The sequence below is a fragment of the Pongo pygmaeus genome, chromosome 1, assembly GCF_028885625.2.
Source record: "Pongo pygmaeus isolate AG05252 chromosome 1, NHGRI_mPonPyg2-v2.0_pri, whole genome shotgun sequence".
Taxonomy (NCBI): Eukaryota; Metazoa; Chordata; class Mammalia; order Primates; family Hominidae; genus Pongo; species Pongo pygmaeus.
The window spans coordinates 65,053,644-65,080,102 of record NC_072373.2 but is presented as its reverse complement, the minus strand read 5'-3'; the positions used below and the strand labels follow the sequence as shown (position 1 = coordinate 65,080,102).

The 26,459-nt window shown below is 34.7% G+C and overlaps 1 protein-coding gene across 5 annotated transcripts in view; it reads right to left on the bottom strand.

Annotated features, from left to right (window-relative positions):
* Positions 1-255: 255 nt before the first annotated feature.
* EDEM3 (ER degradation enhancing alpha-mannosidase like protein 3) overlaps positions 256-26,459 on the bottom strand; it is a 65,627-nt gene continuing 39,423 nt past the window's right edge. The window contains exons 14-21 of one of the 5 annotated variants that reach the window (XM_054475158.2): positions 22,297-22,462; positions 21,577-21,731; positions 20,240-20,396; positions 18,001-18,192; positions 16,498-16,663; positions 12,659-12,844; positions 3,807-4,235; positions 256-3,196 (exon numbers count right to left, since the gene is read on the bottom strand). In XM_054475158.2, the coding sequence (XP_054331133.1) occupies positions 3,826-4,235; positions 12,659-12,844; positions 16,498-16,663; positions 18,001-18,192; positions 20,240-20,396; positions 21,577-21,731; positions 22,297-22,462 (1,432 nt within the window). In that variant the 3' untranslated portion in view covers positions 256-3,196; positions 3,807-3,825. Of the gene's footprint in view, positions 4,236-12,658; positions 12,845-16,497; positions 16,664-18,000; positions 18,193-20,239; positions 20,397-21,576; positions 21,732-22,296; positions 22,463-26,459 lie in introns of all 5 variants that reach the window. The other 4 variants (XM_054475181.2, XM_054475196.2, XM_054475206.2 and 1 more) reach the window with 4 other exon arrangements.

Genomic DNA, 26,459 nt, shown 5'->3' with positions numbered 1-26,459 from the left:
TAGCATTACCTTTGTGCATGCTACTGACTTGTTGAAAAACCTTCAGTGATTTCTTAGAACAAAGTCCAAAATCCTTACTTTAGTCCACAAGCTTGGGTTTCTACAGCCTAAAATGTCCCCAGAATTCACTCCCCTGAGGATAAAATGAAAGTTTAAAAAACACACACAAAAAAAGGAAAACAGAGTGATAAACATCAAGACATAAAAGTATAAAGATATGCACAGTGATTATAAAAATTCAAATTAAAACTAAACTGGAATATTTACATATTTTATTAAATCTTTACAATCAGTAATTATAATCAAATACACAATTATATACAGGATTATATACATTTTGCCCAGACTTTTACATCACAGTACATAGTTTCCCTTAGAAATATTGTATACATTTATCACCAAACAATAAAATCCAACAACAGTAGTGTTACAGCACCTGTTAGTACAGACATCTTTTTCATAAATTACATCATAAGAAAATATACGGCTGTAAATCGGGCTTTTAAAAATGTCTTTTATAAAATCTGAACATACAATATTTCATTCACAGAATGTTTTTTTTTTTCTATGTTCTGACTGAAGCCTTGTGCATAAAACGACCGGCTGGAATATTTACTAAATTCTACCCCCCTCTAAAATTATAAGCAGTATTTGAATTACTTATGCTGAGCTCTCTTCATGATGAATTTGGCATGGGGTTTGGTGAGAGAACAAATGTTGGCTTTACTATAAAAAGGTTGTGTGATGGTAATTTAAATTTTAAAAGCTTCTTGAGAGAGTAATTACATTAGTGAAGTTAAAATCAGAAAGTGTACAATTTTTCATTTTACTAATACTGTAAAGAAAAAGGGAGACATATAATGCCAAGAGTTAATTTGTTCTGAAACAATTATACTCTTTTTGGAAGCCTATTGCAATTTAAGAAGAAACAAGAAAACTTGCCTAACAAAATATCCCATACCAAACATATCTAGTAAATTACAATTCTTTCACACTTAAAACTTTATGGGAAAAGTATTGCAAATAAGGGCATATCATTTCAATTGAACTTTTATATGCAGAAAAAAACTCTAGCTATTTTTAGTAGGTAAACAGGTTAAGTTTTAAAACTTAAAAATACCTGAATTAAATACTTGCTCTAATATCTCTTAACTTTCAGCTAAAATCCTTACTTGATTCCAGATTTGTAAACATTACATAAATCTTTCTTAAACAATTTTATGGCTGTGGTGATCACTTCGGCTATATTTCTAAGCAGTCAACATTTAACTGAGGTAGACCAGATGTTTCTAAATTCGGGGTTTCATAGAATCCCCTGAATCTTTAGCAAGTTACTAAAATGTCTATAGAAGTTAACTAAAAAACCAAACACTAAAAAAAAAAAAAAAAACAACTAATGCCTTTGGAATTTTTAATGAACTCAAAAACTACTTTGTGGCAGTATGTCAAGTAAGTAAATGAATGTAGAGTTGATTACAACGTTGGAGTTTTTTAGACGAACATTATATCCTCTTTTCTTAACTAGGGAAATATTGAGTATAATTCCTTCTGGGTATTAAGAAAAATTGGTTAAATTTTTTCCTTTTCTTTTTTTAAGGATTTACTTTTCTAAACAAGTGAAAAATTTGCTTCTAAGTGTCAATGAAAGGCAACACCTCCCTCTAATGGCCAAAGGAAGAGAGTGGCAGTAAGCTGGCTTTTCCAATGTGTCACACAATCCTTCATGCCATTAAGTTCTCCTTGTTGGAAAAGAAATTAGGTTGTTTTGATAACTTAGAAAAGTTAGTTTTAGACAACAATGACTTTCAGCTACAAATACAAAATCAAATCCATGTATATAAGGCTTCTGTAATCAATGTCTTAGAGGAACATCTGCTCATTTTCTTCAAGCCCCAGTCCTATAAATCAAGGCAAGTCAAGTAATTAAGCTTCAGCTATTTCGGTAGCTTTGCAATTAAAATGAACAAAGCACTATATCTATCCTTCCGTATACTATATATATATTATAGTTCTATCTTGTTACACCAAATCTCACATGCAGAGAGACTAAAAATGTCCATTTTGGTTAATTAAAAGCCAATAACGGTCTTGCATACTATTCTTTTTCCCCCTCCCCAAAGTGAATTCTCCATCAGATTTACTACTCCCTGACTCAATTATATTTACCTGGAATATCTGAATGCAGGTATTTATCCTCTCAGAAAAGAATATATTTACCTGGGATCTAAACATACTGTACACGAATATACAAAACTACAATACAGCACTGCTGTTTTTAACAGCTCCACTTATAGCTCATCAGTACCTCACAACCGTGTTTTAGGAAAAAGTTTTGTGTAATGTTATGGTAAAGAGAAGAAAATTACGTCTCTTAAATATTCCTTTAGAACTAATTCAGGCAAGTTTAAAAAATAAATAAAATGAATAAAGCCATGATTTCAACTACAGGGCTGTCTACAGACATCAACAACAAAATTTAAAAATTTTTAAGACTTAAATGTGGCCAGCACCAGACTACTACTACAACAACAACAACAACAACAACAACCAAAAAAAAAAAAAGGGGGGGGGGAGTTCTCATTAAGCTATATAGCTATATGTACTTGTATTGTACTTTTTTTTTTTTAAACACAGGTCACCATAGACTAATTTTCAAGTCTGTATCAGAAGGAATATCTGTTAAAAACAAAAACAAAAACCATGATTCAACAGAAAATGTGACAGACTCCTTAGGTGCAACTTTAGAAACCTAAGTTTCAAAGGAGAAAAACAGTAGTTACTCCAGGAATTTTAAATCACTAACCACAGTTTTATCATGGCTCTGTAAGACAGAAAAATGGAACAAAATGTATATAGCTGTTGGCGATATGAGCCTTGTGGCTCAAATTGCATACCAAACATGGGATGGAGTAAGGCTGATGGCTAGAGGTAATCACCTCTAAGAGAAATGAACTGGAAACGATTTATAATCTACCCTACAAGGATATAATGCTAGGTTCCATTTCAGAGTAGTCACAGCTTTCCCTATGGAAGGCCCAATGGGAGGTTCATATTGCAACATTATAGTTTCTCCCTTACTCCATTTTTCAGAAGTATTAAGTAAGCAATCTCCACAATGTATTATATGACCTTTTTACCTGGTCCCACTGATTAGTCTTTATGCAGAGAACTCACTGAGAAAGTACACTGGCTTCACCTTTGGTTTAAATAAAAAAGACATTGTTAAGAAGGAAAAAAAATCAAGTCATCTTGATCATTTGTCACTAAATGAAACAAGAGAAAGCGATGAGCAAAGACTGTTTTCACCATAAATGCATTTGCTTCATAACCACTTAGGTCACTTAGAGTGTTTTGTGAAGGCAGCATAATCAGAATGCCACAATACTCGGATGCATCTTCCCAAAAGAGCCCCTAACCCCCAAACCAAGAAAGGCGAGCTTCCTTTAATTAGAAGGCTATCCAAACTCCTATTCCCCACTCCACTACTAAATGAATTTTGTTTCTTGTCTATCCAGAGACTACAGAAATCTGGTTCGCAGGAATGCTCAGTAATCTTTCCCTGGCCTGAGGTGTTGCAGGGTGGTGCAGTGCTGCATTTGAAGGGGGAACTGTGGATTTCCATTTTTGATGGGACAGTTTTAAACAAGGTCAATTCTAACACAGCATGCTCCAGATTCCTACGATAACTACGCCAGTCAGAACGTGGTTGTTCATCACCATACTTAAAGCCTCCCATTAGAAAGCCTGCTTAGTATTAGGGTGTCTATTAACCACACACAGTTTACCTTTTCTTTTTAAATACCTACCAACAGATTGTTTAGCAAGTCATAGCTCATCCTTCTCCATCATTTCAAATGCTTCTATATCTTCATTCCAGTCTGCTAATATGGAGTCTATAGGCTGGACCTTTTTACCCCAGCTAACATTAGGATTGGAATCTTCCTCAGTTTCTGATTGTTCTTGAAGCTGGTTATCTAAATCTGTACATTCACCATTAAGATTTGTAGTCTCATGGTTTTCTGTGGGATTAGAAGTCTGTTCAGAAGGGGAAATGCTTGCAGCATTGTCCATATTTGCTAGAGATAATGATTCTGGGTGAGAGTTTAGAGAATTTTCCTCAGAAGACTCTTGATCAACCAAATCAACCTCCTGAGAACTTGATGAAATCTGTTCACCACTCTGATTCTGAGAATCATTTTCAGAGGATGGTTGTTCTTCATTTTCCATTTCAGGATCTGTATGAGAAAGAAACAAACCTCATGCTACTTCTCTAAAAAATGTACTATTACACTTTCCAAAGCATATTGGTTTTTGCAAGAAGATGAAATAAAACGTGAAAGAGAATCATGTTAATGCAGAATGGTGAGCATCAGCACTGAAATGAAGACTGTCTTTATGCAGTCACATTTTCCTATAGATTCACTGTGCAAAATGTGTCAGTGTTAGAAAATAAACGTTCTTCCAAATTGGAAGGAATGACAATAACTAAGACTGACGTCAGTGGACATTAGTAAGCCAAGAAGTACACTAACCAATAATAATATTAAAATATATAGAGATTTGCAATGTATGGCTAAAATGTATTAGATACCTAAAGCTTATGCATAAGAACATATTAAACAGAATCAATTTTAAACAGCATATATCATTGCTATATTTTTAAATAATATTCCTTTGAAAAGTGAAATTCCTACTCAGTAAGTCATAAAGATACAGATAACATAGATTTTTTTGAATGACTAAGGGTATTAATGTGACTGATCAGAAATACTTTCACAAGACAAGAACTGAGATTATTTATAAAATTCTATTATTTTAGGCCTATGAATTATAAGATACAGTCATTGTAAAATCCACTGGAAGGCTGAAGAGTGGGTTAAACTTCTTATAATGAATATACAGTGAAACCACTAGAGGCATTTTATTTAGGGTTCCTACAAGAAAGTGCTTAAATAGCATCGACGCCTACATGCTACATCCTGTTCAGTCTCTGCCTCTGTGATGCAGTTGGCCAGTGAATATCTTCCAAGTCATCATTTGCATAGTGCTAGGGATAAAATGAGGAGCAATACCAAATGCTATACCTGCTCTTATGGGTCTTATAGTCCAACGGGAGAAAAAGATATTATACAAATAATCACGGAAAATAAATAGAAAACTCAACTGTGACACGTTATGAAAGAGAGATGAGGATGTTGGATGCTCAAGTCCCTTATGTAAAATGACACAGTATTTGCATATAACTGACACACATCCTCCCATGTACTTTAAATCATCTCTAGATTACTTTATAATACCTAATACAATGTAAATGTTTTGCAAATCATTGGTATACTGTATTGTTTGGAGATTAATGACAAGAAAAAAAGTCTCTGTATGTTCAATATAGATGCTTTTTTCTTGTTGAATATTTCCTATCCACGATTGGTTGAATCCATGGGTGCAGAACCCACAGATACAGAGGGAGAACTGTAAGGAGATTTGAGAAGTTTCTTCAAAAAGTTCCTTCAGAAAGTGACACTTGAGCTGGGGTTTAAAGTATAAGATAATGTCAAAGGAGGGAAAAGGATTTATTTAAAAACCAGAAAAAAACAAAGGAAATGTAGACATGCAGGAAGGTGTGGGTGGGTACCGTTGGGGCACAGAAAACAATTCCCCAAAATATGGTGCTTCAGCATGATGAATGCTTGGAAAACTGAAAGGTCTCAGAAATAAGCCTCAGAACCAAAGTCTGTCTCTGACCTTCCCCTGCCTCCCTATCTCTCTGATCCTCTTTCCTGAAGCAACTGGGGGGATTCTCTCTGGAATTTTCTTATCTAAGGAAGCTTCTTTCCAAATGAAATGCAATTGTCTCAAGAATCCCTCCCTAGGACTCTCATCAAATAACGAGAAAAAAATGAGCCATCAGAGAAGAGCAGAGACTAGGGGTCCTCACCACACCCAAACAGACCTTTCTTCTGTTCTTCTGAGGACAGCTGAGAGATTAACTGGGGGACTTTCTCTAGATACTATGCAAAGAGAATCCTTTACCAATCATTGTCTGAGCATTGGACCTCTTCATTCCCTAGTATTCCTCTACCCTAAGAAGACGGTATTTAAGCTTCAACCACCTATCCCCTTTCATATTTTGTATGGCTCCTGTGCACACACGTACACATAATAAAATTATTATGCTTTTCTGTTGTTAACCTGTTGTTTTTGTTTTTTTTTAACCAGGGGTGTCAGCTGTAACCCTTTATGATGGGGAGGAAAGGGATCACCCCTTTCTGCCCCTACAATGCATATATGTTCACCCTGATTAGGTGGGATTACTTGACTCTGAAAGTTTACATTCTTAGGGGTTTTTTTTGGAGGGGAGGGTCAGCGGGGGGTGGATTGAGGAGTTCCACACAATCTCTGTCTTCTAAACTGTGAAAAAGCTACAATTTAATTAGGCAATTAGGGAAACCAATGGTGCAGACCAAAGAAAGAAGGTAGCTGGCTACTTACAGCTTATTTATCCTAGGTTCCCTAAATTCAACAGAGAACAAAAAGAAAAATCTCTAAGTTTCTTTGTAGATTGTATTATTCCAGATTAGAAGGAGAGGAAAAGGTGTAGGGTTGTTTTACCTGGTAATGAAGATTGTGCTTGTGATCAAAAACTCTCCTAGGGTTACATATACAATATTATTTTGGAAATCTAGCTGACGTAATCGGACAAGAAAGTAGAATAATCAATGTAAATATAGAAAAAGATCAAATTATTTGTATTTTCATATTGTGATCATACACTGTCAAAGCAACTTTAATAAAAAAATACTATTAGAATTGATAAAAAAATTTGGTAAGAAGACTATGCAAATACCAATAACTCCTTTGTAGTAACAATAGCTAAAAATATAACCATTAAACCTTTTCATAATAAAAATAAAAGCTACAAAACACAGAATTAAATTTATTATAAAAGGTATAAGACCCATATTGCTTAAATAAAATCATAATGAGAACATAAAACAAGATTTGATTAAATCTATAGGTATATTCTTAAATGAAAAGTCTTAATATTTAACATTTTCCAAATTTATATGTAAAGTATGCAATTATATAATTTCAAAATGAATCTCATTTGTACTTCTTGTTTTCGTTTTAGAACCAGATACAATTAATTTAAAGTTTCTATGGAACAGCATATGTCAAAGAGAAGCCAAGAAATTCTAAGAATCAGTGAGGGGAGAGTTGCCCTATCAGATAATAAAATGTACTCAAAACAGCAAACTGTTTTATTATTGGCACAGGAATAAACAGATTGGTAGAAGAGAAGGGTAAGTCTAGAAGCAGATCCAACTATGCAAGAATGTTTGATATATAGCAAAGATGGTAGTTTCACTGAAGGAGAAATGAGTGGTTTGCTTCATAAATGGTATTTAGTAACTGACAACTCAATTGGAAAGACTCCTAACTTATATTTTAAAATTCCATACGATTTAGAGACCAAAATGTAAAAAATGGTAAAAATGCCAGAAGAATTTAGGAAAATATTATGTAAAAATAGGATGGAGTGATCTTCTGAAGTGAGACAGAAGACCCAGGAGCCTTAAAGGAATTAATATTTCTTATTACCTAAAAATGTTATGAAAGTTACATAAACAAAGTGAAAAGATGACATGTTGGGAAAATTGTGTGATGACATGTTGGGAAAATTGTGTGTGTGTGTGTGTGTGTGTAACCTCTGTCCCTATATGTGTGTCTTTTCTAGATAATTTATAGAACCTCTATTTCTTTATGAGTATGTATGTAAATATAGGAAATGCACACACACACAAACAGAGAGGTCCTATAAAATATCTAGAAAAGACACAGAATCTTATATAAAGAAGGCAAAATGCAAAACGTATGACTAGGCAATCCATAAAGAGAAAAAACAAAAAATATACCTATAAAGGGAAATATGCTGACTAAAATAGGAAGAAACATGTACTCTCATATCTTGCTGGAAGGGATGTGAATTGCTACAACCTTTTTTGGAATGCAACTTGCAACATCCATTAAAATGAAAAAGACCCATATCCTTTCTGCCAGCGTTTCATTTTAGTAAATCTCAATATTCTAGAAAAAGTATGCGTATCTAAGAAGATATGTATAAGAATGTTACCTACATCATTGTATACAGTGGCAAAACAAAAACCTGGAAATAATTTGGACACCTAATGGTGACATGGTTAAATAAATTATGGTACAGTCATAATACGAAACATAATGCAGCTTTCAAAAGAATAAGTTATGCTATCCTACTAGCTTGAAGGAATGTCTTTAATATAGCTTTAACTGTAAAAGGCAAGTTACTGAATGATACATATATTTAGAAATGTATAAAGCACTAAGAAGAATATAAAAGATTACACATCAAACTGCTAACATTGGTTGGTTATCTCAGAAAGATGAGAGATTATTTAAAAGTTTTTAATACACTTCTGGATTGTTTAATTTGTTACAAGTTTAATTTTATAAAGTTTTCAAAAAGATACCAATAACTATTCTATGCAGCACTATAGGAAAGTCACCAGGGGCCAACTAAATTTAAATGCAGAGAAGCAGAGAGAGAGAGAGAGACAGAGACAGAGAGAAGAACTTTGAAGAAGATGCCCATGAAAGAAAATATTTTGGTTTTCGCAAGCTGAAGGAGCTATGGAACCAGAAATAAAAGCAACAATCAGGAAAGTAAAAATGGCAGTTAGAGAACTACAAAAAGATAGAAGAGTTAAAGTCTGCCACATTGCTACAAATCTTGATCCTAAGGTGCCTGTTTTCACCAGTATGTGAGATCAAAGTCCTAAGAGCATAACAACCACAATATTAAATTCAGGAATGGTACATCAGAAACACAGAAAGAATGGAGAAAATCTCAAAATACAGAGAAACAAAATCAGTATGTTTTAATAAAAAAAGAGGAAGTGAATCTTGGCAAAGACTTAGAGATTGGATGTTTTAGAACCAATCATTCATTCATTCATTCATTAATCTGTACATTAAATGTTTACTGAAAGCAAGGAATATAGAGATGAGGAGCAGGTAAAGAACTATTTAACTATCATAGTAGAACTGTATTAAAAGGACACCCTTAAATTTTACCTAGGAGAATAAGAAAAATTTCATAAAGAAGGTGGCATTTGAAATTTAGGAGGTCTAAATGGTCTCCAAGAGGAAAAGGGCCATGGGGGAGGAAAAGCGATTGATAGGGAACTTCCAGATAAAGGGAAGAGATGGTGCAAATGTGAAAATGCATGAGAAAACATGTCTTGGATGGAGAAGGGAAGATTAAGTATCAATTCTGCTAAGAAGAATGTTTCAGATGTTTCTCTCCAGGTAGAGTTCATCTGCATATGTACTAGATTTTTCTCCTAGGAATCAAATCCTTTCCAACAGCAACTTAAGGTGTGCAGTTCAGCTGTAGAACAGATTCACACCAACCAAGTTCAGTGGGGGATAATCAGGAAAAGTGACCCTGCCTGACTTAAATCAGAGCATTGCAAATGATGGAACCTTTTTTTTTTCTTTCCTCCATTTTCTCTGTCTGGCTCTTTACCAGATAGACACAAATACAGTCGCTTGAAAGCATTTGTCTAGAGCCCTTAAGGCACTATAGGCTTACACTCTAAGTTGCAAGCATGACGATGTATTGGAACTTAAAAATGCTGATGTTTTTTCCCTGTGAGAAATATTATTGAAAAAAGGAAATTTACTCTTAATTGTAAACTGCTTCACTTTGGACCTAAAGGTAACAAAACATTGCCTTTTGTTTGTGGGCACAGGGTTGGAATAATTAAGTACCTTTACAAACTGAAATTTTGGAAAAATGAAACACTGAGAGATATGATATTGAAAATTCTGTTCAACAATAGACTGTGGATAGCTTAACTTTCAGAAGTGTCACAGGTTTGACCTAAGGAAGCAACATCACTTGATAAAATGCTAATGCTTTTTGGCTTCTAAATGTGTATTAAGATGACCAGAAAATTTCTGCTAGCAGAACAGTTTCAGATATGTCTATACTAACGGCATGGACTTATCAGAATAAGAAGACAGGAGTGAAGGCTTTTTAAGGGCTTCTATTTTCTGTATTAAATATGAAAAGGACTTCTTAATCAGTATTGTGTGACTTCATACGGAAAAATATGTATTTGTGGAATGACATTTCTAGAAAAGGCAATCTGGAGAACATTTTATTGTTCAGATTTTAAGGATGTTGTTACTTAGTGTACTTATATAATCTGTTAACTAGCACCCGTGATGGTACAATATGGCCTGACACATAGCTGAGAGACAGAAAAGGGGTGCTCTCTGAATCTTGTTCAATATTTCTCAAAGTGTAGCTGAGGAAGCAGCTACAACACAATCACCTGGGATGTTCGTTTGAAGTTTCAGATTCTGATTCCCAATCATAAAGTCTGAATCAGAAAGTCTGATTGAATATTTGCAGCAGGACTCAGGAGCCAACACTTTTAACAAGTGTATCTGTTGATTCTGATGCAGGGGAGAAACACTGATGTATGTAGTAATGGTATAGGACAAATGATAACCACTACAGACTGTGTAGCTTCTTAGGATATCCTAAGTGAATACATTTGTTGATTTTGTAACATTATTATCACTGATTTCTGTTACATTAATAAATATTAACAATTAGACTGTATCTTGTTGCTAATTAATATAGCTGTACAGTTCTATAAAGAGCTATTACACAAAAAGGGGGCTTTTCAATACTTTTATCAAAAGATCACTCTGTAACAATCACAGTTCAATAAATTTATAGACTAAACTTTTCAAAAAATATCTTTTAAATAATGCCCTTTTAATGCAAGGTCCTTAAGGGGATACTGTTCACCAAGAATTTTTATTTTCTGGTAGAATTAATCATGTCTCATACCCTTTCTCTAGTATAGGAAGCACATGCTTTACCATAATCCTGTAGTCCTAACCCATGTACCATACATACACACGAGCCTTTAAAACAAGTCAATACTTTAAATATTTTACATTGTGTTCAAATAAAAAGTGATCAAAGTAATAAATACTAAAACAACAATGCCTTTGTTAGAGTGACTCTTGTACGGACATACACATAGAATTCATCTATTATATGGGATGTATAATTATTAGAATTTGTTATGACAGGATCAATTAAAAATTATGTGACTGCTGACTAGATATGAAAATAATCTAATTATGTTACACAAGATATTATCATGGTATCCACTGAAACAAAATTATATAGGTACTTGTGTGTGTGTACACACACACACAAATACATATATACGTATATAATTTAAGGCTTGTTAATGCAAGATACTTACTACTATTAATAATGTAGCTTGGAATCATTTTACCTTTTAATATTGCTGCTGAAATTCCAGTGGTAGCACAAAATAGGGGGAAAAAAAGCAAATGCATTAAAGAGTTACATGAAATAATAAAGAGTTACAAGAAATAATAATTGCCTATGTTAGATGTGCCTAAATGCATATATGTAGGCAAGAAGATCTGAGTTTAGAAAAGGGCCCAGGAAAAAAAAATCAGGTATACAGAGGATTTAAGACTAGAAAACCTTTGTATTCTGTTCGGTTTCCATCTATACATTGTTATATACAAACAACCTACTTGCTCACTCCATTGCTCATAAATAATTGACATTTCAAAGAATCTCAAAGAAGAATAAAGCAATACAAGAAGACAAAATTAGGCTGGCATGATTATGCTAGCATGATTATCACTGAACATTTTTTTTTAATGTCCCACTTGGAAGTCACATTGAATTGAATCAGTTTCCTACATATCTATCAAACACCCCAGGGGATGTAACAACCCTGTACTATTACGCAACTTCATCTATTTAAGGGTATGGGAGAAATTTAGCTCTCTCTTCAGGTCTCTCCAGCAGACAGGAAAGACTGCTACCCCAAGCAAGATCTGAAGGCTCATATTCCCTCATTTCTCCTCTATCCCTGGGTGTGAAACTATGTAAGAATACTAGTAAGGCCTTGCATTTATATTGTAATTTGGGTTTCAAAGAGATTTCAAATTACTAACGAACATTTTGGCCTACAGAAGACTATCTACTCTCATAAATTAAGACATGCTATCTTGTTTTTCAGAAACAGCCATTTGTAACTCTTATATCCATGTGATAAACTTAGATCTCATTGGGAAGAAGCTGCTAGATTTCTATTGCCTTCACCAAGACAGCAGTCATTTGATTATAGGTGGCCTGTTGAGACCAACTACTATGATATTGTATACAACATTCTATATATGTCTTCTTATTCCTTATAAAAGACATGTAAGATGTAGTATCAGTGAAATCAAATGGTGAACATTTCCAGATGTTAAAATGGCTTTCCTGAAGTAGTCTCTTGTATTTTTATCACCTGAACAGACTCATGGCAAAAATTACAAATCACACATAAAAACATATGTCTAAAAACATCCTAACTCAGAAAAGAAAGCAAAATAAATGTTTTATTATTATTTCCAAAAGAAAAATATATTTTGAAATCATCTTCTAAAAGTTTTACTTGTTTTCCCAGTGAACCCCCAAAAAAAATTTTTTGTGACTCATTCTTGTTATCAAACTAGCAAAATTAATACTAAGCTGCATAAAAAAAAAATGGTATTTTACTCTTACCTCGATCTTTTGCTTTATCAGAAAGGAGCACTTCTACCTCCTCATATTCCCGGATGGCATCCAGTATGATACTTCCTTCTTTGCTGAATAAGAACAGCATGGGGATCTTGATGTCATCCGTATCCTTTCCATCACCTGCCATCTGGAACAGAGGGGCAGTATCACTGCTGCTCCCCTCATTGTCATCTAGCCAGAAAATAAATACAGCGAACATCAAAACATCCAGCCATTAAAAAGATCTATCTATTAATTGTTACTGACTTTTTACAATGACAGAATTAATTTTATGCATCAAGAACCATAAAAACCAACATAATTTTTGGACCCACTAATTCTCATAGAAATGTATCCAAAGGAAATAATTCAAAAGAAGCAAAAAGCCCTATGCGCAAATAATTTTACTATTTATAATTGTAAACAACTGTATACCATTATAAGTAAATTATAATGACCTACTTGATAGGACACACAGAATAATAATCCATTTAAAAAGTAGAATACAGAATTCTATGATTATGACTATAAAAATTTCATATGCTTATGGAAAAGCCTAGAAATGAAAAAAATCAATGACTTAGATTACAGTGACAGAATTATAAATGAATTTTATTGTTGAAAATTTCCACTACTGGCATGATTACATTGTTTTACCAAACTAAAAATGGACATTTCTTTTTTATATAATGCACACAAAGAATAGTTATGACTATAGTGCTTCTTCCTCTACAAGCTAAACTAAACAGTATTGCTATTTTGCATTGGTTAAATAATAGTAGTAGAACTATTAATAGCAGTAGTACCAGCAACATGCTGTTTTACTAGAGATGACAATCACGACCACCTCCAACTCGCATGCCAGTCTCCCAGAAGAAACTGTCTGTCCTGTCTCAGGGTGCTCACTCTCATAGGTCCTGCTAAGTGCAGAATGTATGACCCATCCTCTTGGTAATAATTGATTAGACAAAGATGGCTACCTGACCCTGAGTCTCTCTGGGGGACCTGGAACTGGCACATAGAAAGACTGTTTCAGTTAGCCGGGGGTTATAGTCCAGTTGAATGACACAGACTTAGGGGCTGAGGCTGCAAACTAGAATGGCCATTTTGGAACTGATGAACAAAGAGAGAGCAGGCTGGTGAGAAGCTGGAAAATGAGGCAGAATTGCAAAGAGAAGCAGGGAAGAAAAGTTCAGAAGGACCCAGAGGTAGAGATACAGAGAGAAAAGTGAAAAACATTCACTATCATGGATCCTGGTGATTTTTAGTTCCCACTTCTACCACCTGGTGAATCCTAGTTGTATTTGTACTGTTTAATTTGTTAAAAATAATCAATTTCTGTGTAGTGAAAAAACCTCCCTTCTGAAACCAATGTAATTATCTCCTGCAGCCACATGATTTCTAAGATAATTCGTACTTCTAACCCTTGCAACAAAAAACAGCTAATTCCTAATTTATTCATTTATATACAATTAAAACAAATAAAAACAAAATGCTTTGTCAGAAACAAAAAACTTAGGAGAAAGAAGTCAACACAAGAGTTTCTCATTAAAAATTAAATTTTTGGCTGGGTGCGGTGGCTCATGGCTGTAATCCCAGCACTTTTGGAGGCCAAGGCAGACCACTTGAGGCCATGAGTTTGAGACCAACCTGGCCAACATGGCGATATCCCTTCTCTACTAAAAATACAAAAATTAGCCAGGCGTGGTGGCACGCGCCTGTAATCCCAGCTACTCAGGAGGCTGAGGCACAAGACCTACTTAAACCTAGAGGTAGAGGTTTTAGTGAGCCAAGATCATGCCACTGCACTCTAGCCTGGGTGACAAAGCAAGACTCTGTCTCCAAAAAAAAAAAAAAAAAAAAAAAAAAAATTTCTGAGAGTAAGGATCATCATCTCTTATTTATTTATCCACAGAACCCAGTATAGCATTTTCCAACTAATAGCTACCAAAAACAACATTTGACGGGCCAGGCTCGGTGGCTCACGCCTGTAATCCCAGCACTGTGGGAGGCCGAGGCAGGCGGAACACCTGAGGTCAGGCGTTCAAGACCAGCCTGGCCAACATGGAGAAACCCCATCTCTACTAAAAAGAAAAAAAAAAATACAAAAATTAGCCAGGCGTGGTGGCAGGCACCTGTAATCCCAGCTACTCGGGAGACTGAGGCAGGGAGAATTGCTTGAACCTGGGAGATGGAGGTTGCAGTGAGCCGAGATCACGCCACTGCATTCCAGCCTGGGCGACAGAGCAAGACTCCATCTCAAAACAAACAAAACAAAAATTGACAATTATTGCATACTATAGAAGATCATGAGAATTAGACTTCACTGAAAAATATAAAAAACCAAAATACTACACAAAGAAATATTTTTAAACATGAATGCATAAATTCTACACTTTATACTTTACATTTTCATTTTGAAGTCTTGTTAAGAAATGTTCAAAATGATAGTGATGGTTAATATACTAAATTCTGCAATAAAACTAATCTAAGTGTGGGAAATACCCAAGGATAAAGAGGATGATTTAAGTCAGGGGTCTGCAAATCTCTTCTGTAACTGGCTAGATGATGAATAAATATTTCAGGCTTTGCAGTTCTCTCCTGTAAGTACTCAACTCCATCACTGCAGTTCAAAGCAGTCATAGACAATACACAAACAAATTGGCATGACTGTGTCCCAATAAAACCTTTATTTACAAAAATGGGCAATGAGCTGGATTTGGCCTATAGTCTTGTAGTTTGCCAACTGCTGATTTAAGTCATTAAACAGGACTTCTCCTAATGTTTATTAATAAAATTTATGCATCCATTAGATCAACATAATAAGCATTAATATTCTGTTTTACCTGAACAATTATTTTTTTTTAATTTACCTTAACTATTGGGTGGCGGGGGAGGGGGGAATCCAAAATGAATTTCCCTGTGAGAGAAGCTGTACAAAAGAACTCACAATCAGCATATGACCCCAGGTCTTTCAGTTCTTTCTGAATGTAAACTCCTATTTACTTTAAAACAGAAAAATTTACATTTCCCCTGATAGTCATGGCCTGTTTATCATGATATAAGTGATTGTCTATGAAAGATAAAAAAGCAAAACCCACTAGTTGAGACATATAGGTAAGATGATTTAAAGGTGGTAATTTGTCATTTCAGTGGAAAAAGATCCAAGGGGATAAAGATCTGCTAGCAATACTGTAAACCCTGTTACAGTAGTACTTATCCTATGTCTGCTATTATGCCAATAAATTTTATATATATTATCTTTAAACCTTACAATCACCTAAAATATATTTATTATCACTTCCACTGGAGCTCAAAAAATATTCTACTATCAAATCAAAAAATATTCTACTATTTAATCTACAAATTAAAAAACTGAAGCTAGGCCAAGGTTACACTGCAATTTTGTGGTAGAGCCAGGAATTGTACTCTCATGTGTCTGCCTCCAAAGCCTGCATCTTTGTGGAGTAATGGAAATTTTCAATGGCTCCCCACTGGAGGTGGCACAGTGTAATTCTTGCCCTTTGGGGGTTATGGATCTCATGGGCACCTTTTCTTATCCATGGTACTGAATTTTTTTACCACTCAGTCCTACCCCACCCTCACACCTAACCCCAAGTATTTTCACTAACATTAATATACAGAAACTCAAATCTAGACTTTTAAAAAGATGTTAGATATCTAGAAATTAAGAGTCATTGGATTACCTATCCTTTATGTTGTCTAGGTGAGGTTAAAAAAAAAACTATGACAAACTCTTTGATAAAATTTTAGAAAATAAAAGGAAAAAAATCCTAAAAATTATCTCCCCTTCAGTCAACACAACGACATGCATGATTACTTACCAATAACAATGCCACCAATGGCTCCAGCATTCTGGATGTTGCGTGCCTTTTCTGCAAACATGCACTGTCCTCTTTGTATCAATGCGATTTTTCCCATCACTGCCTCTGGGTTAGTAAGCTCTGAACAACCATTGTATGGTTTACTGCTTGCAACAAATCCTCTTGTCTGTCAGAAATAAAAGCAACTTAAATACTTTAATCTTCTCAAATGGCAATCAAGTCATTTAACCTCAATATCTAGAGTTTTAAGAGAACCAGAACTCATTTCTTTTCTAATGATAACATATCTAACATATATTCACCATAAAATTTTGTTTTAAACATTTTGCATATCACAGTACTCAACCAATATTTCTAGTGTGCTTTGCAGTTTACAGAACATTTTTATATAAACTACAAAATCTGTTATTTATAATGACCCTGAGCAAAACAATACAAATAACATTTCCCTTTCACATATGGGGAAATTGAGACTCAGGTTACGTAATTTGCTCACAATGTTAACACAATGTTACTAAGCGGTAAAGTTGGGACCTGTAGGCAGATTCACTACATTTACAATAGCTGGGAACCAATTTGAAATGATCATTGGTAACAAGAAAAGTTTTTGAAAGAGGGGAAAAAAATGGACTTAATCTATATGAATCTGTAAGCAGTTCTTTTTACCAGAAAAATTAAATCCACCAAGGAACTAATTTTTTTAAACACGTTACTATAAAGATGTTTTAATATCCTTCACTCTACTAAAATGTAAATTCCATAAGGGCATGGATCTTCATTGGTTTTGTAAACTGATACAGCAAGCAGTGCACAGAATATACTAGGCACTCAATCAACAGTTGAATGAATCAATCAATCTGTATAGCTTCTACATAGTTTAAAACACACATGAGAAAAAAGTCTAAATTAGCAGTAACAGAGTGAAAAGAGCATTGGCTTTAGATTGTCACGATACTTGGGCTCTGGTCCCAGCTCTGCAATCAGTTAGATAACCTTGTGAATTGTTTAGTTATGTAAGTCTTTGTTTTCTACGTTATAACTATAACTATAGAGGACGGACTAGCTTAATGATCTTCAAAGTTTGCCCAATGGAACCTCAGGGTCCCAGGCTTTCTCCAGTCACTTGAGCCAGAGCTTCTGTGCTTTTAGCTGTTTTCTACATTAAGCTCCTGGTTTAGACTTTTGTTCAAAGAAAGGTTCTAGTGGCTCTTAGAAAGTCTGAAAACCATTTTTAGGTCAACTACAGGTACTAAATTAGAGAAGAGACCAAGAAATTGAATAGAACCTGAATAATATTTTAGTTAAAATTCTATAAGCATATTATATACATAAATTATGACTCAAAGTTTTCAAGACATGCTTTTACTTTACTTAAATCCAGGAGATTGACTATTCAGTTTTTAAAATAAATTAAAACTACTAAATTAGAGAAGAGACTAAGAAATAAGGCAATACTTAATATTTTAAATTCAGTTTCAACAACTATATTTTAAGTATACATACCTCTTTATGTTTAGACAGATCCAGCCCAAACTGAGCTGGTCCAGCAGTCAATACTACCCTGCCAAAAAATGGGTGGGAAACAATTTGTACAGCCCGTGGAGGCAGCTGCTGTTCTTTTTGTTGCTGACTTGACAATTCAATCATCTCCTGCATGAACCTCAACCCATCTTCAGCGTCAATTGAACTAGCAGCCTATGAAAAAAACAAATTCATTTTATCCTTCCTTTCTGGAAGCTTCCACCAGTTTTTTGATTTCCTAAAGACACTGTACTACAGTATTCTACTCTACAACTTCTTCTTTCACTTTAGGTCACCACCAAGTATTTATGACCTTATTTGTACTCAAAAACAATATTTTCAGAAATAGTATTTCTGAAAATAACTTATCTGTATTTTTTATCAATGTCACTTTCGCTATTCTATAAACCACTTTCGATTCAGATTGAGAACTGGACTTCTAGCAAATGCCCAAATGCTCATTTTGCTTATTTTCCCCACTGGCTTTCCCTCTGAAGAAATAAACCTCATACCTGACCCACACTTTCCCTCCTTGAAATAGTGAACAACCAGATTCAATTTGATTCAAAACATATCTGTCAAGCACTTATTCCATCTCAGCACTTGCCTAGGCATTGGAGAGACAGTCCTTTAAGAAGTTTGTGTCTGGAGGAGAAAGACATGTAAAGTTAGCTATGATAAAACTTCTGAAGTGGGAAAGTGGAAAAGGGGCACAGATGAGGGAACAATTGATTCTGCTTGTGTGTACCTGGGAAAGATTTAGAATGACACTTGAGTCTTAACAGAGGGAAAGTTGAAGAATGACTATAATAGAAAAAAATAAGATGATTCCTGATACTTTACAGGAAAAACCAACAAGACATGATAGAAGTTAGAGGATGGAAAAGGATAAGAGGAACTGGGAGAGAAGAAGAGTTCAAACCTATCCTGAAATTTCCAGCTTTGATGACTTAAAGAATGATGACAGGTTTTACTGACATGGAGAGCCAAAGAAGGAAACATAGGTTGAGGTGAGGGTAGAAAGACAGTAAACAAGAAGAGATAATTCAAGTTTGGACAGATTGAGATTGAGATGCAAGATGTATGAGAGGTAGATGAAAGTTGAATTTAATAGTAAAGTTAGGAATCAGGATTCACATATATAGCTAGGAAGTCATATGTATAAAGATGATAGCTAAGCTTGTAGAAATAGGTGACACTGTTGAAGAAGAGTACATAGAGAAAAGAATATCATCCAGATTCTTGGAAACTGTTTACATTGAGTGGTTGTGCCAAGGAGAGCTACAAAGCAATAAACAGTGAAGTAGAAAAAGAACTTTGTTTCTGAAATATCCTGGGAAGCCAAGAAGGGAAAATGTTTTATGAAGGGTTCAGCCAATAGTTACAGAAAAGTTAAATCATATAAGGATTAAGAGGCCACTTGGCGGTAATTATGCCACTGGCAGCCTAACTAAGTAAAAGCAATGTCACAAGAGATGCCACTCCCACTGAGGCCAAATAAAATATAAGGAAGAAGGAAGAATACTCTTAAAAGAAGGAAGGATGTGGCAAGAATATGGATAAGATGAAAACTTGAGGGTGTGATGAAGTTGTGGGAGGGTTGAATTTGAGATTAAGGGATACCTGAATATGGTTCTAGGTTAAAAATTATTCAGCAAACTGTGGTTTTCTCAGAGTCAATACACTAATAAGGTAAATAATTTAAAGACTTCGTGTTATAAAAACTTTCAAAGTAAAAATCAATAAAAATTCCTCAGACATGTTATTTTTCCTAGGCACAGACAAATAAATGCCTATGATAAACAAAATACTTAAGATTCAGTATAGCTCTTTGGAGACTAAAATGATGTAAAACATGGAGATATGGAGATACGAATATTAAAACTAATTACTAGCTTTTGAAGTTATGTTGTAAATAAAAGTAACAGGGGAAAGCCAATGGACTGAGAAACAGAAAATTTAGATTTGAGTCCTGCATTTGATTATATTAACTTCAGCAAATAACCCAACCTATCTCTGATTTATTTAATTGATTTATACTATAAAGGAGTTGAATTAGGTGACTTTCCAAGATACTTCCAAGTCCTAAAATTCTCATTCTCTCACTTTAAACAATATATTTAAAGTGTTTAGAAAGTTGAAATCTATTGTCTTATTAAAGCTCATGCGACCAAAGAAAGCAGGGCAGAGACGGTATCTAATTAGTGTAGCAATGTCTTACTTGGATTGCATGTTGGACCAACTGGACTCTCCCATCTTTGAGGTGAATCAAACTCACCCCCATCTTCTTCAGGATTTCTAAATGCTCAGGGTTAGTGGCCATGAAATCTCTGGCTCTCAGAGGGGGTTTAGCTCCACTCCTGAAACTCTCCTCTCTGCTAAAAGTAATTACAGGCAAGGCTTAAAAAACTATAAGTTAGAATTGGCAAAAAACACATGTCAAATAAAAATAATGTTACTTGCAAAATTGCTAGTTTTAGAACTAGTGAAACTGGAATAACTAGAAACAAGTATTTTCTTATATATAATTTAGGTTAACAAGTGGTATAGCTTTAAAATATAACATTTTCTAGTTATAAAAGTATGTATATTATCTATATAAGGCAGTATTAGTCAAAAGAACTATAACTATTTAAAGGTACAGAACAAGTTTGCTTGGAGATTTGTTACTATTGATGTTATCCTTTAAAAACACAGATTTTTCTCCCAATATTTTAAAAGCAAATCAATACTTCCATCAGTGAATAATAACACTTATGTAAAAATAATTTTTAAAAAGTCCTTGTAATGGCCTTTCTAACATAACTACTCATCAGAAAATGAACTCATTAAGCCAATTTTAACAAGCAAGAATAAGTACTCCCTCAAAAAATCAAATCCAAACAAACAATCAAAATACCTGTATTTTCACTACACAGAAACTATAGACAAAAGGAAATTTTTTTTTTTTTTGAGACAGAGTTTCGCTCTTGTCACCCAGGCTGGAGTGCAATGGCGTGATCTTGGCTCACCACAACCTCCACCTCCTGGGTTCAAGAGATTCTACTGCCTCGGCTTCCCGAGTAGCTGGGATTACAGGTGCCTGCCACCATGCCTGGCTAATTTTTTGTATTTTTAGTAGAGACAGAGTTTCACTACGTTGGCCAGGCTGGTCTCAAACTCCTGACCTCAGGTGATCCGCCTGCCTCGGCCTCCCAGTGTCCTCAGATTACAGGCGTGAGCTACCATGCCCGGCCAGAAAATATTCGGTGAAACTATTCCATGAAAAATGAGTTATAGAAGTTAAAAACTGTTACATGCTGCCCACTATTATTACTTTAGTTCATAAAATAAAATATATATTGAAAGTTTCCAAAATAATAAAAAAATATTACTGCAAAATAAGCTTTACTATCTAACTATACTACTAATTTTTATTTTAACCAGTGATAGCTACATACCTCAACATTTTCGGCCTACGCGAATGTCTTCTTGGCTGTTGATACATGCTCCCTAAGTTCTCTGTCATTTACTAAGAAACAACTTTGATATTAGAAAATATAAAATAATACATCTTACACTCTGATGATGCCTCTAGGACAGCTCTTATCCACCACATTTTTCAAGGGCTCACGAATACTTTGAGCATACAATGGGTCATTAGGGAAGAGGATCTGAGTATTTGGACAAGTCCAATCAAAGTTACTGTCATCCAGTTCTGTATATTCCGAGGTCTACAAGATAAAAACATTTTATGTAAACAGAAATAATTATTTTACTTAACATAATTTTTTTTTTTTTTTTGAGATGGAGTCTCACTCTGTCACCCAGGCTGGAGTGCAGTGGCGCAATCTCCACTCACTGTAAGCTCTGTCTCCTGGGTTCATGCCATTCTCCTGCCTCAGCCTTCCGAGTAGCTGGGACTACAGGCGCTCACCACCACGCCCGGCTAATTTTTTGTATATTTAGTAGAGACGGGGTTTCACCGTGTTAGCCAGGATGGTCTCAATCTCCTGACCTCGTGATCCACCTACCTTGGCCTCCCAGAGTGCTGGGACTACAGGCGTGAGCCACCATGCCTGGCCTACTCAACATAATTTTTAAAAGGAAACAGTTAATGAAATATGTAAGTGTATACAGGATGCAATAAAAGAAAAAAAAAATAAGAAAATGTATATATTTAGTTTCTTCTTACCATACATATATTTATTGAATTCTAGTCATGGATTACTTTTCACTTGGAAAAATAAAACATATAGAAATAAAAAAGAGAATAAGACATTTAATTTAAAAACTCACTGTGTTCTTTTTAGAGATGCTTTGATTTGTAGTAGAGAGCCAAAGAGGTAACAGATGAGCTTCTGTTGTAAAGATGTAATCTTCTATGTCAAAAATAATGTCTTCTTTATCAGCAAATAACAGGTAAAGATATTTAAACATTTCAGCCAAGAAGAAAGAATCCATTCTAAAGTAAAAAGTCACAAATAAATATAAGTAGATAAAAATAATTTAAATGCCAACTATATGAAAGCCATAGAGTCAAGGTTAATAATCCTGTCTATACCAACTTAGATGTTCAAAGAACTATAGAATGTATCAATCTACCAGGGGCAGAATAACTTTGACTCCAAGTATATTCCATGTTAATGAAAAAGACCAGAGGAGTTTGTCTACCACACTGATACACTGAATCTTGTGAATAATGCAGACAAGATTTTTCTATATGCCTTTCAATGAGGGAAAATTCTCCATTTCTTCTACAGAGAATCAACAGCAGGGAGGTAACTGATAAATTTTACTAGTGAGAATCATATAAGAATCTTCAACTAAATTAAAGAGCTGGAAAAAGTCATACAAATTTGATGGAATTTATTATGTAGCTATTTAAGTAATTTAAAAAGAAGGCTTTAAACGTAAAGAAATTACTTGCATGTAACTTCCTGGCCAACATGGTGAAACCCCGTTTCTACTAAAAATACAAAAATTAGCCGGGTGTGGTGCCAGGCACCTGTAATACCAGCTACTCAGGAGGCTGCAGCAGGAGAATCACTTGAACCCAGGAGATGGAGATTGCAGTGAGCCGAGTGCAGTGTCACTGCACTCCAGCCTGGGCGACAGAGCAAGACTCCGACTCAAAAAAAGAAAAAAATAGTTACATGAAAAAAGTACAATGCAAAGTCACATGAGCTACGATTATAACATTCTAAATATTTATTTACCTGTTAAGAAGGGAATGTGGAGAAATAAAGACAGTAAAACTATATGTGTTTTTACAAATGATTTAATGTTATGTTTTAACAATTTAAGAAAAGTTTAAATTAAAAGTGTCAGGAAAAAAGCATAGCTGGTAGATGGAGTCATAGCAACATCAAATTTAATTCACTACTCCCCAAAGCATCATAGGTTTTGGCAGTAATAAACAACTTCTAGTTTACTGGACAAGTTGCACAATTTCATGCCTCTGGCCAAGCACAATTCCTGGCACATAGTAGGCACTCAATAAATGTTTACTAAATTAAATGCAAGTTTAAACAGCGTGATTAAAGAATGAGCTGGAGAGGGAGTAGAACAAAGAAGTAAAGAACATGGGCTTTGGAAATAGAAAGATCTTCCACTAATTAGTTCTGTCACCATGGGGTTATTATATAAGGACTATGAGCTTCAGTTTATTCTTCTGTAAAAGGAATATAACAATACACTCATGACACTGGTGTGAAGACTGAGATATTAAATGTCAATTATTTAGCATAGCACCTGGCATACATATGAGATTGAAACTACAGCTATCATTTTTCCTACATATATATGATTTTTTATTTTGGAACAAAAACTCACCTGAAATGTTTCAAAACATGTTTAGCCATTTTGGATATTAATCTTTTTAGACAATATAAAAACACTTTCCTGTTTATCTGCAATACGCTTATCATAATTTAACCTTTTCTGATGGACTGACAGTTATTACATGAGCAAATGCTATCTTGAGAACTGCAGACAGATGAGCAGGATACTGATAACTGGCAAATACTAGAACAGACAATTTGTAAACATTTAGAAAAGAACAAGGCATGGTAAGATAACTACAATATGAATTGGGCAAAGCTAGCAAGTTGAGCATCAGATCATATGATCTATTTTATATTTTAAAATCATAAAAATACATAAATAAAAATACACAGGCATTAAAAATGTCTGGAAGCCTTTATAAAATTGCTAACAGTGGTAATCTTAGGCAGTTAGGGGACAGTGTCTTAGCAAATATTTTCCTATTTTTTTGCCATTTACATTCTTTTTAGTAATTATGATTAGGAAAATACAGATATTTCCATTGTGAAAAGTATGTGTTTATGTCTGTGTCTGTGTAGACGATGGTAACCTGGAGGACAGTGATAGTGCTTAGATCTATAGGGTAATAAACCACCACATGCAAAGAGCCTGTAACTGAAAGCTCTTGAGTGCAATGCCACAAGGCACTGGTTGGGGTCCAACCAAAAGGTCTTCCTAACAGTTTGGATGAAAAAAATGTAAGGCATGCTTATCTAAACTATAGATCACTGAAAACTGGTAGTTCAGCTAATGAGATTCAACCTCTAGACCAAAATCTAGAAACAAAACAAAAAAAGAAATTTTGCTGAGTTAAATATAAAAGTTCTAAGTTTACACTAAAAAAAGAAAACTTGGCTGCTCAAAGGCAGGGTGGAGAACACTCATTTGTCAGCAGACCATACAGTTAAGTATGTGAAACTAGTTGGTCACAAGCTCACTGTGAGCTGAACATAATAAAGCTCCTAAAAAATCTAAAGCACATCTAATAACACAATATGATGAAGAATGGTAGTTCTCAACCTTTTGTTTGGCTAAATACATCTGAGAGGCGCAACAATCCCCTGAGGAACAGTGACTCAATGAAGCAGAGGTCCTCAACTGGATAGAGGGTGGAAACTCATCAGCCTCATAGAACATTAGTGACCCTTTGCCTGAATACAGACAGTTATGGTGCTGTTGTGCCAGACACATCTTGAGTATGGTTAATTCTGGATATGATATTTTAAGAGTTATTGTATATACTGGAATGTAATCAGAATGGGGCAATGTCAGTGGTAAGAGGTCCAGAAACAATGTCATAAAAGGAGTATTTGGTGGGGGAAAAAAAGAAGGATGTTACACTTTGAAAAATGGAACTCTAAACAGTAAATCATGTCTTCCTCTGTAATTCTTCAACTTGTTACCTCTTTTGTATTTTAGAACATATCACATGGTTGTGATTATTTCTTTACACACCTATCTTATTCACTAACTACAAGTCATGGGAGTGCAGGGACTGGTTCTATTTTATCTTTCTACCCTACACTTAAGTGCAGTGGCTGGCATACAGTAGGTGCTTAATTATTGTTCTTTAATGAATTGCCAGTATAACATCATTGTCAAGAGCCAATCTGCCTAGATTAGAATTCTGACTTAATCTTACCAACTGTGTGACCTTAGGCAAGTTCCTTAACTTCTCTTTCCCTTGGTTTCTTCACCTTTAAAATGAAGACTGTAATAGTACACTTCAGAAAGCTGTTGTAAGGATCAAATTAGTTAAACACATAAAATGCTTAGAAGACTGTCTGGAGTACAGGAAACAGTCAATAAATGTTACAGGCAAATACACAAGGTATCTGCTTTTATTTCTTGTTATTATTTGTATGCCTGCTTCCAGAACCTAACCATTTCTCATTAGCTGTGGTTAGGGATGGAGATTTGAAGCCTAATTAACCATTATCCGAACACTAAGTGAAGAACTAAGGGACAACTCTATGGGTAGATGATGAGTGCTGTGTTTGTCATGTCTTCAGTCTCACTGTCTGGAACTTCTTTTACATCTTTCTTCTTCTAATTCTTGGTTATCCTTCAGGACATAGGCTCCTTCAGGAACCCTTCATTGACTATCACATCCCAACTTGTGCTTCATGCCCCTTTAATATATTTCATAACACATATACAATGTTTTAAAAGTCTGCTTATTGGCCTGCCTTCAGTGATTCAAAGACAGAAAGGACTTATCTTCATATCTTTAATCCTCAAAAACTAGTAAGAGCCCTGGCACATAAGGGGCCTCAGTAAATATTTCTGGAATGAACATTTGCTAACCAAATGAACAAACAAGCTTCAGCATTCATTTAGAGATGTGATAACCAGACAAGCGATCTTAGAATAAGCAGAATGCTTGTGAATTTCATGTGGAGCACTTTTTATAGCTTAAATACTTCATACCATCTACATCTATCCAGTGTCTAATGAAACAGAAACACCACTGGTCTTTCCCACCACTGCAAGTCAGCAACGGTGTAAGAGTACACACAGCTTTGGAGGAATTCTTGGCCGAACACAAATCATATTCCAGATCATTCCTCATCTTGGTAATTTCTAATGTCTTATGTAATATAAAAGGAAACTATTATCAAAGAAGAAAAAAAGCC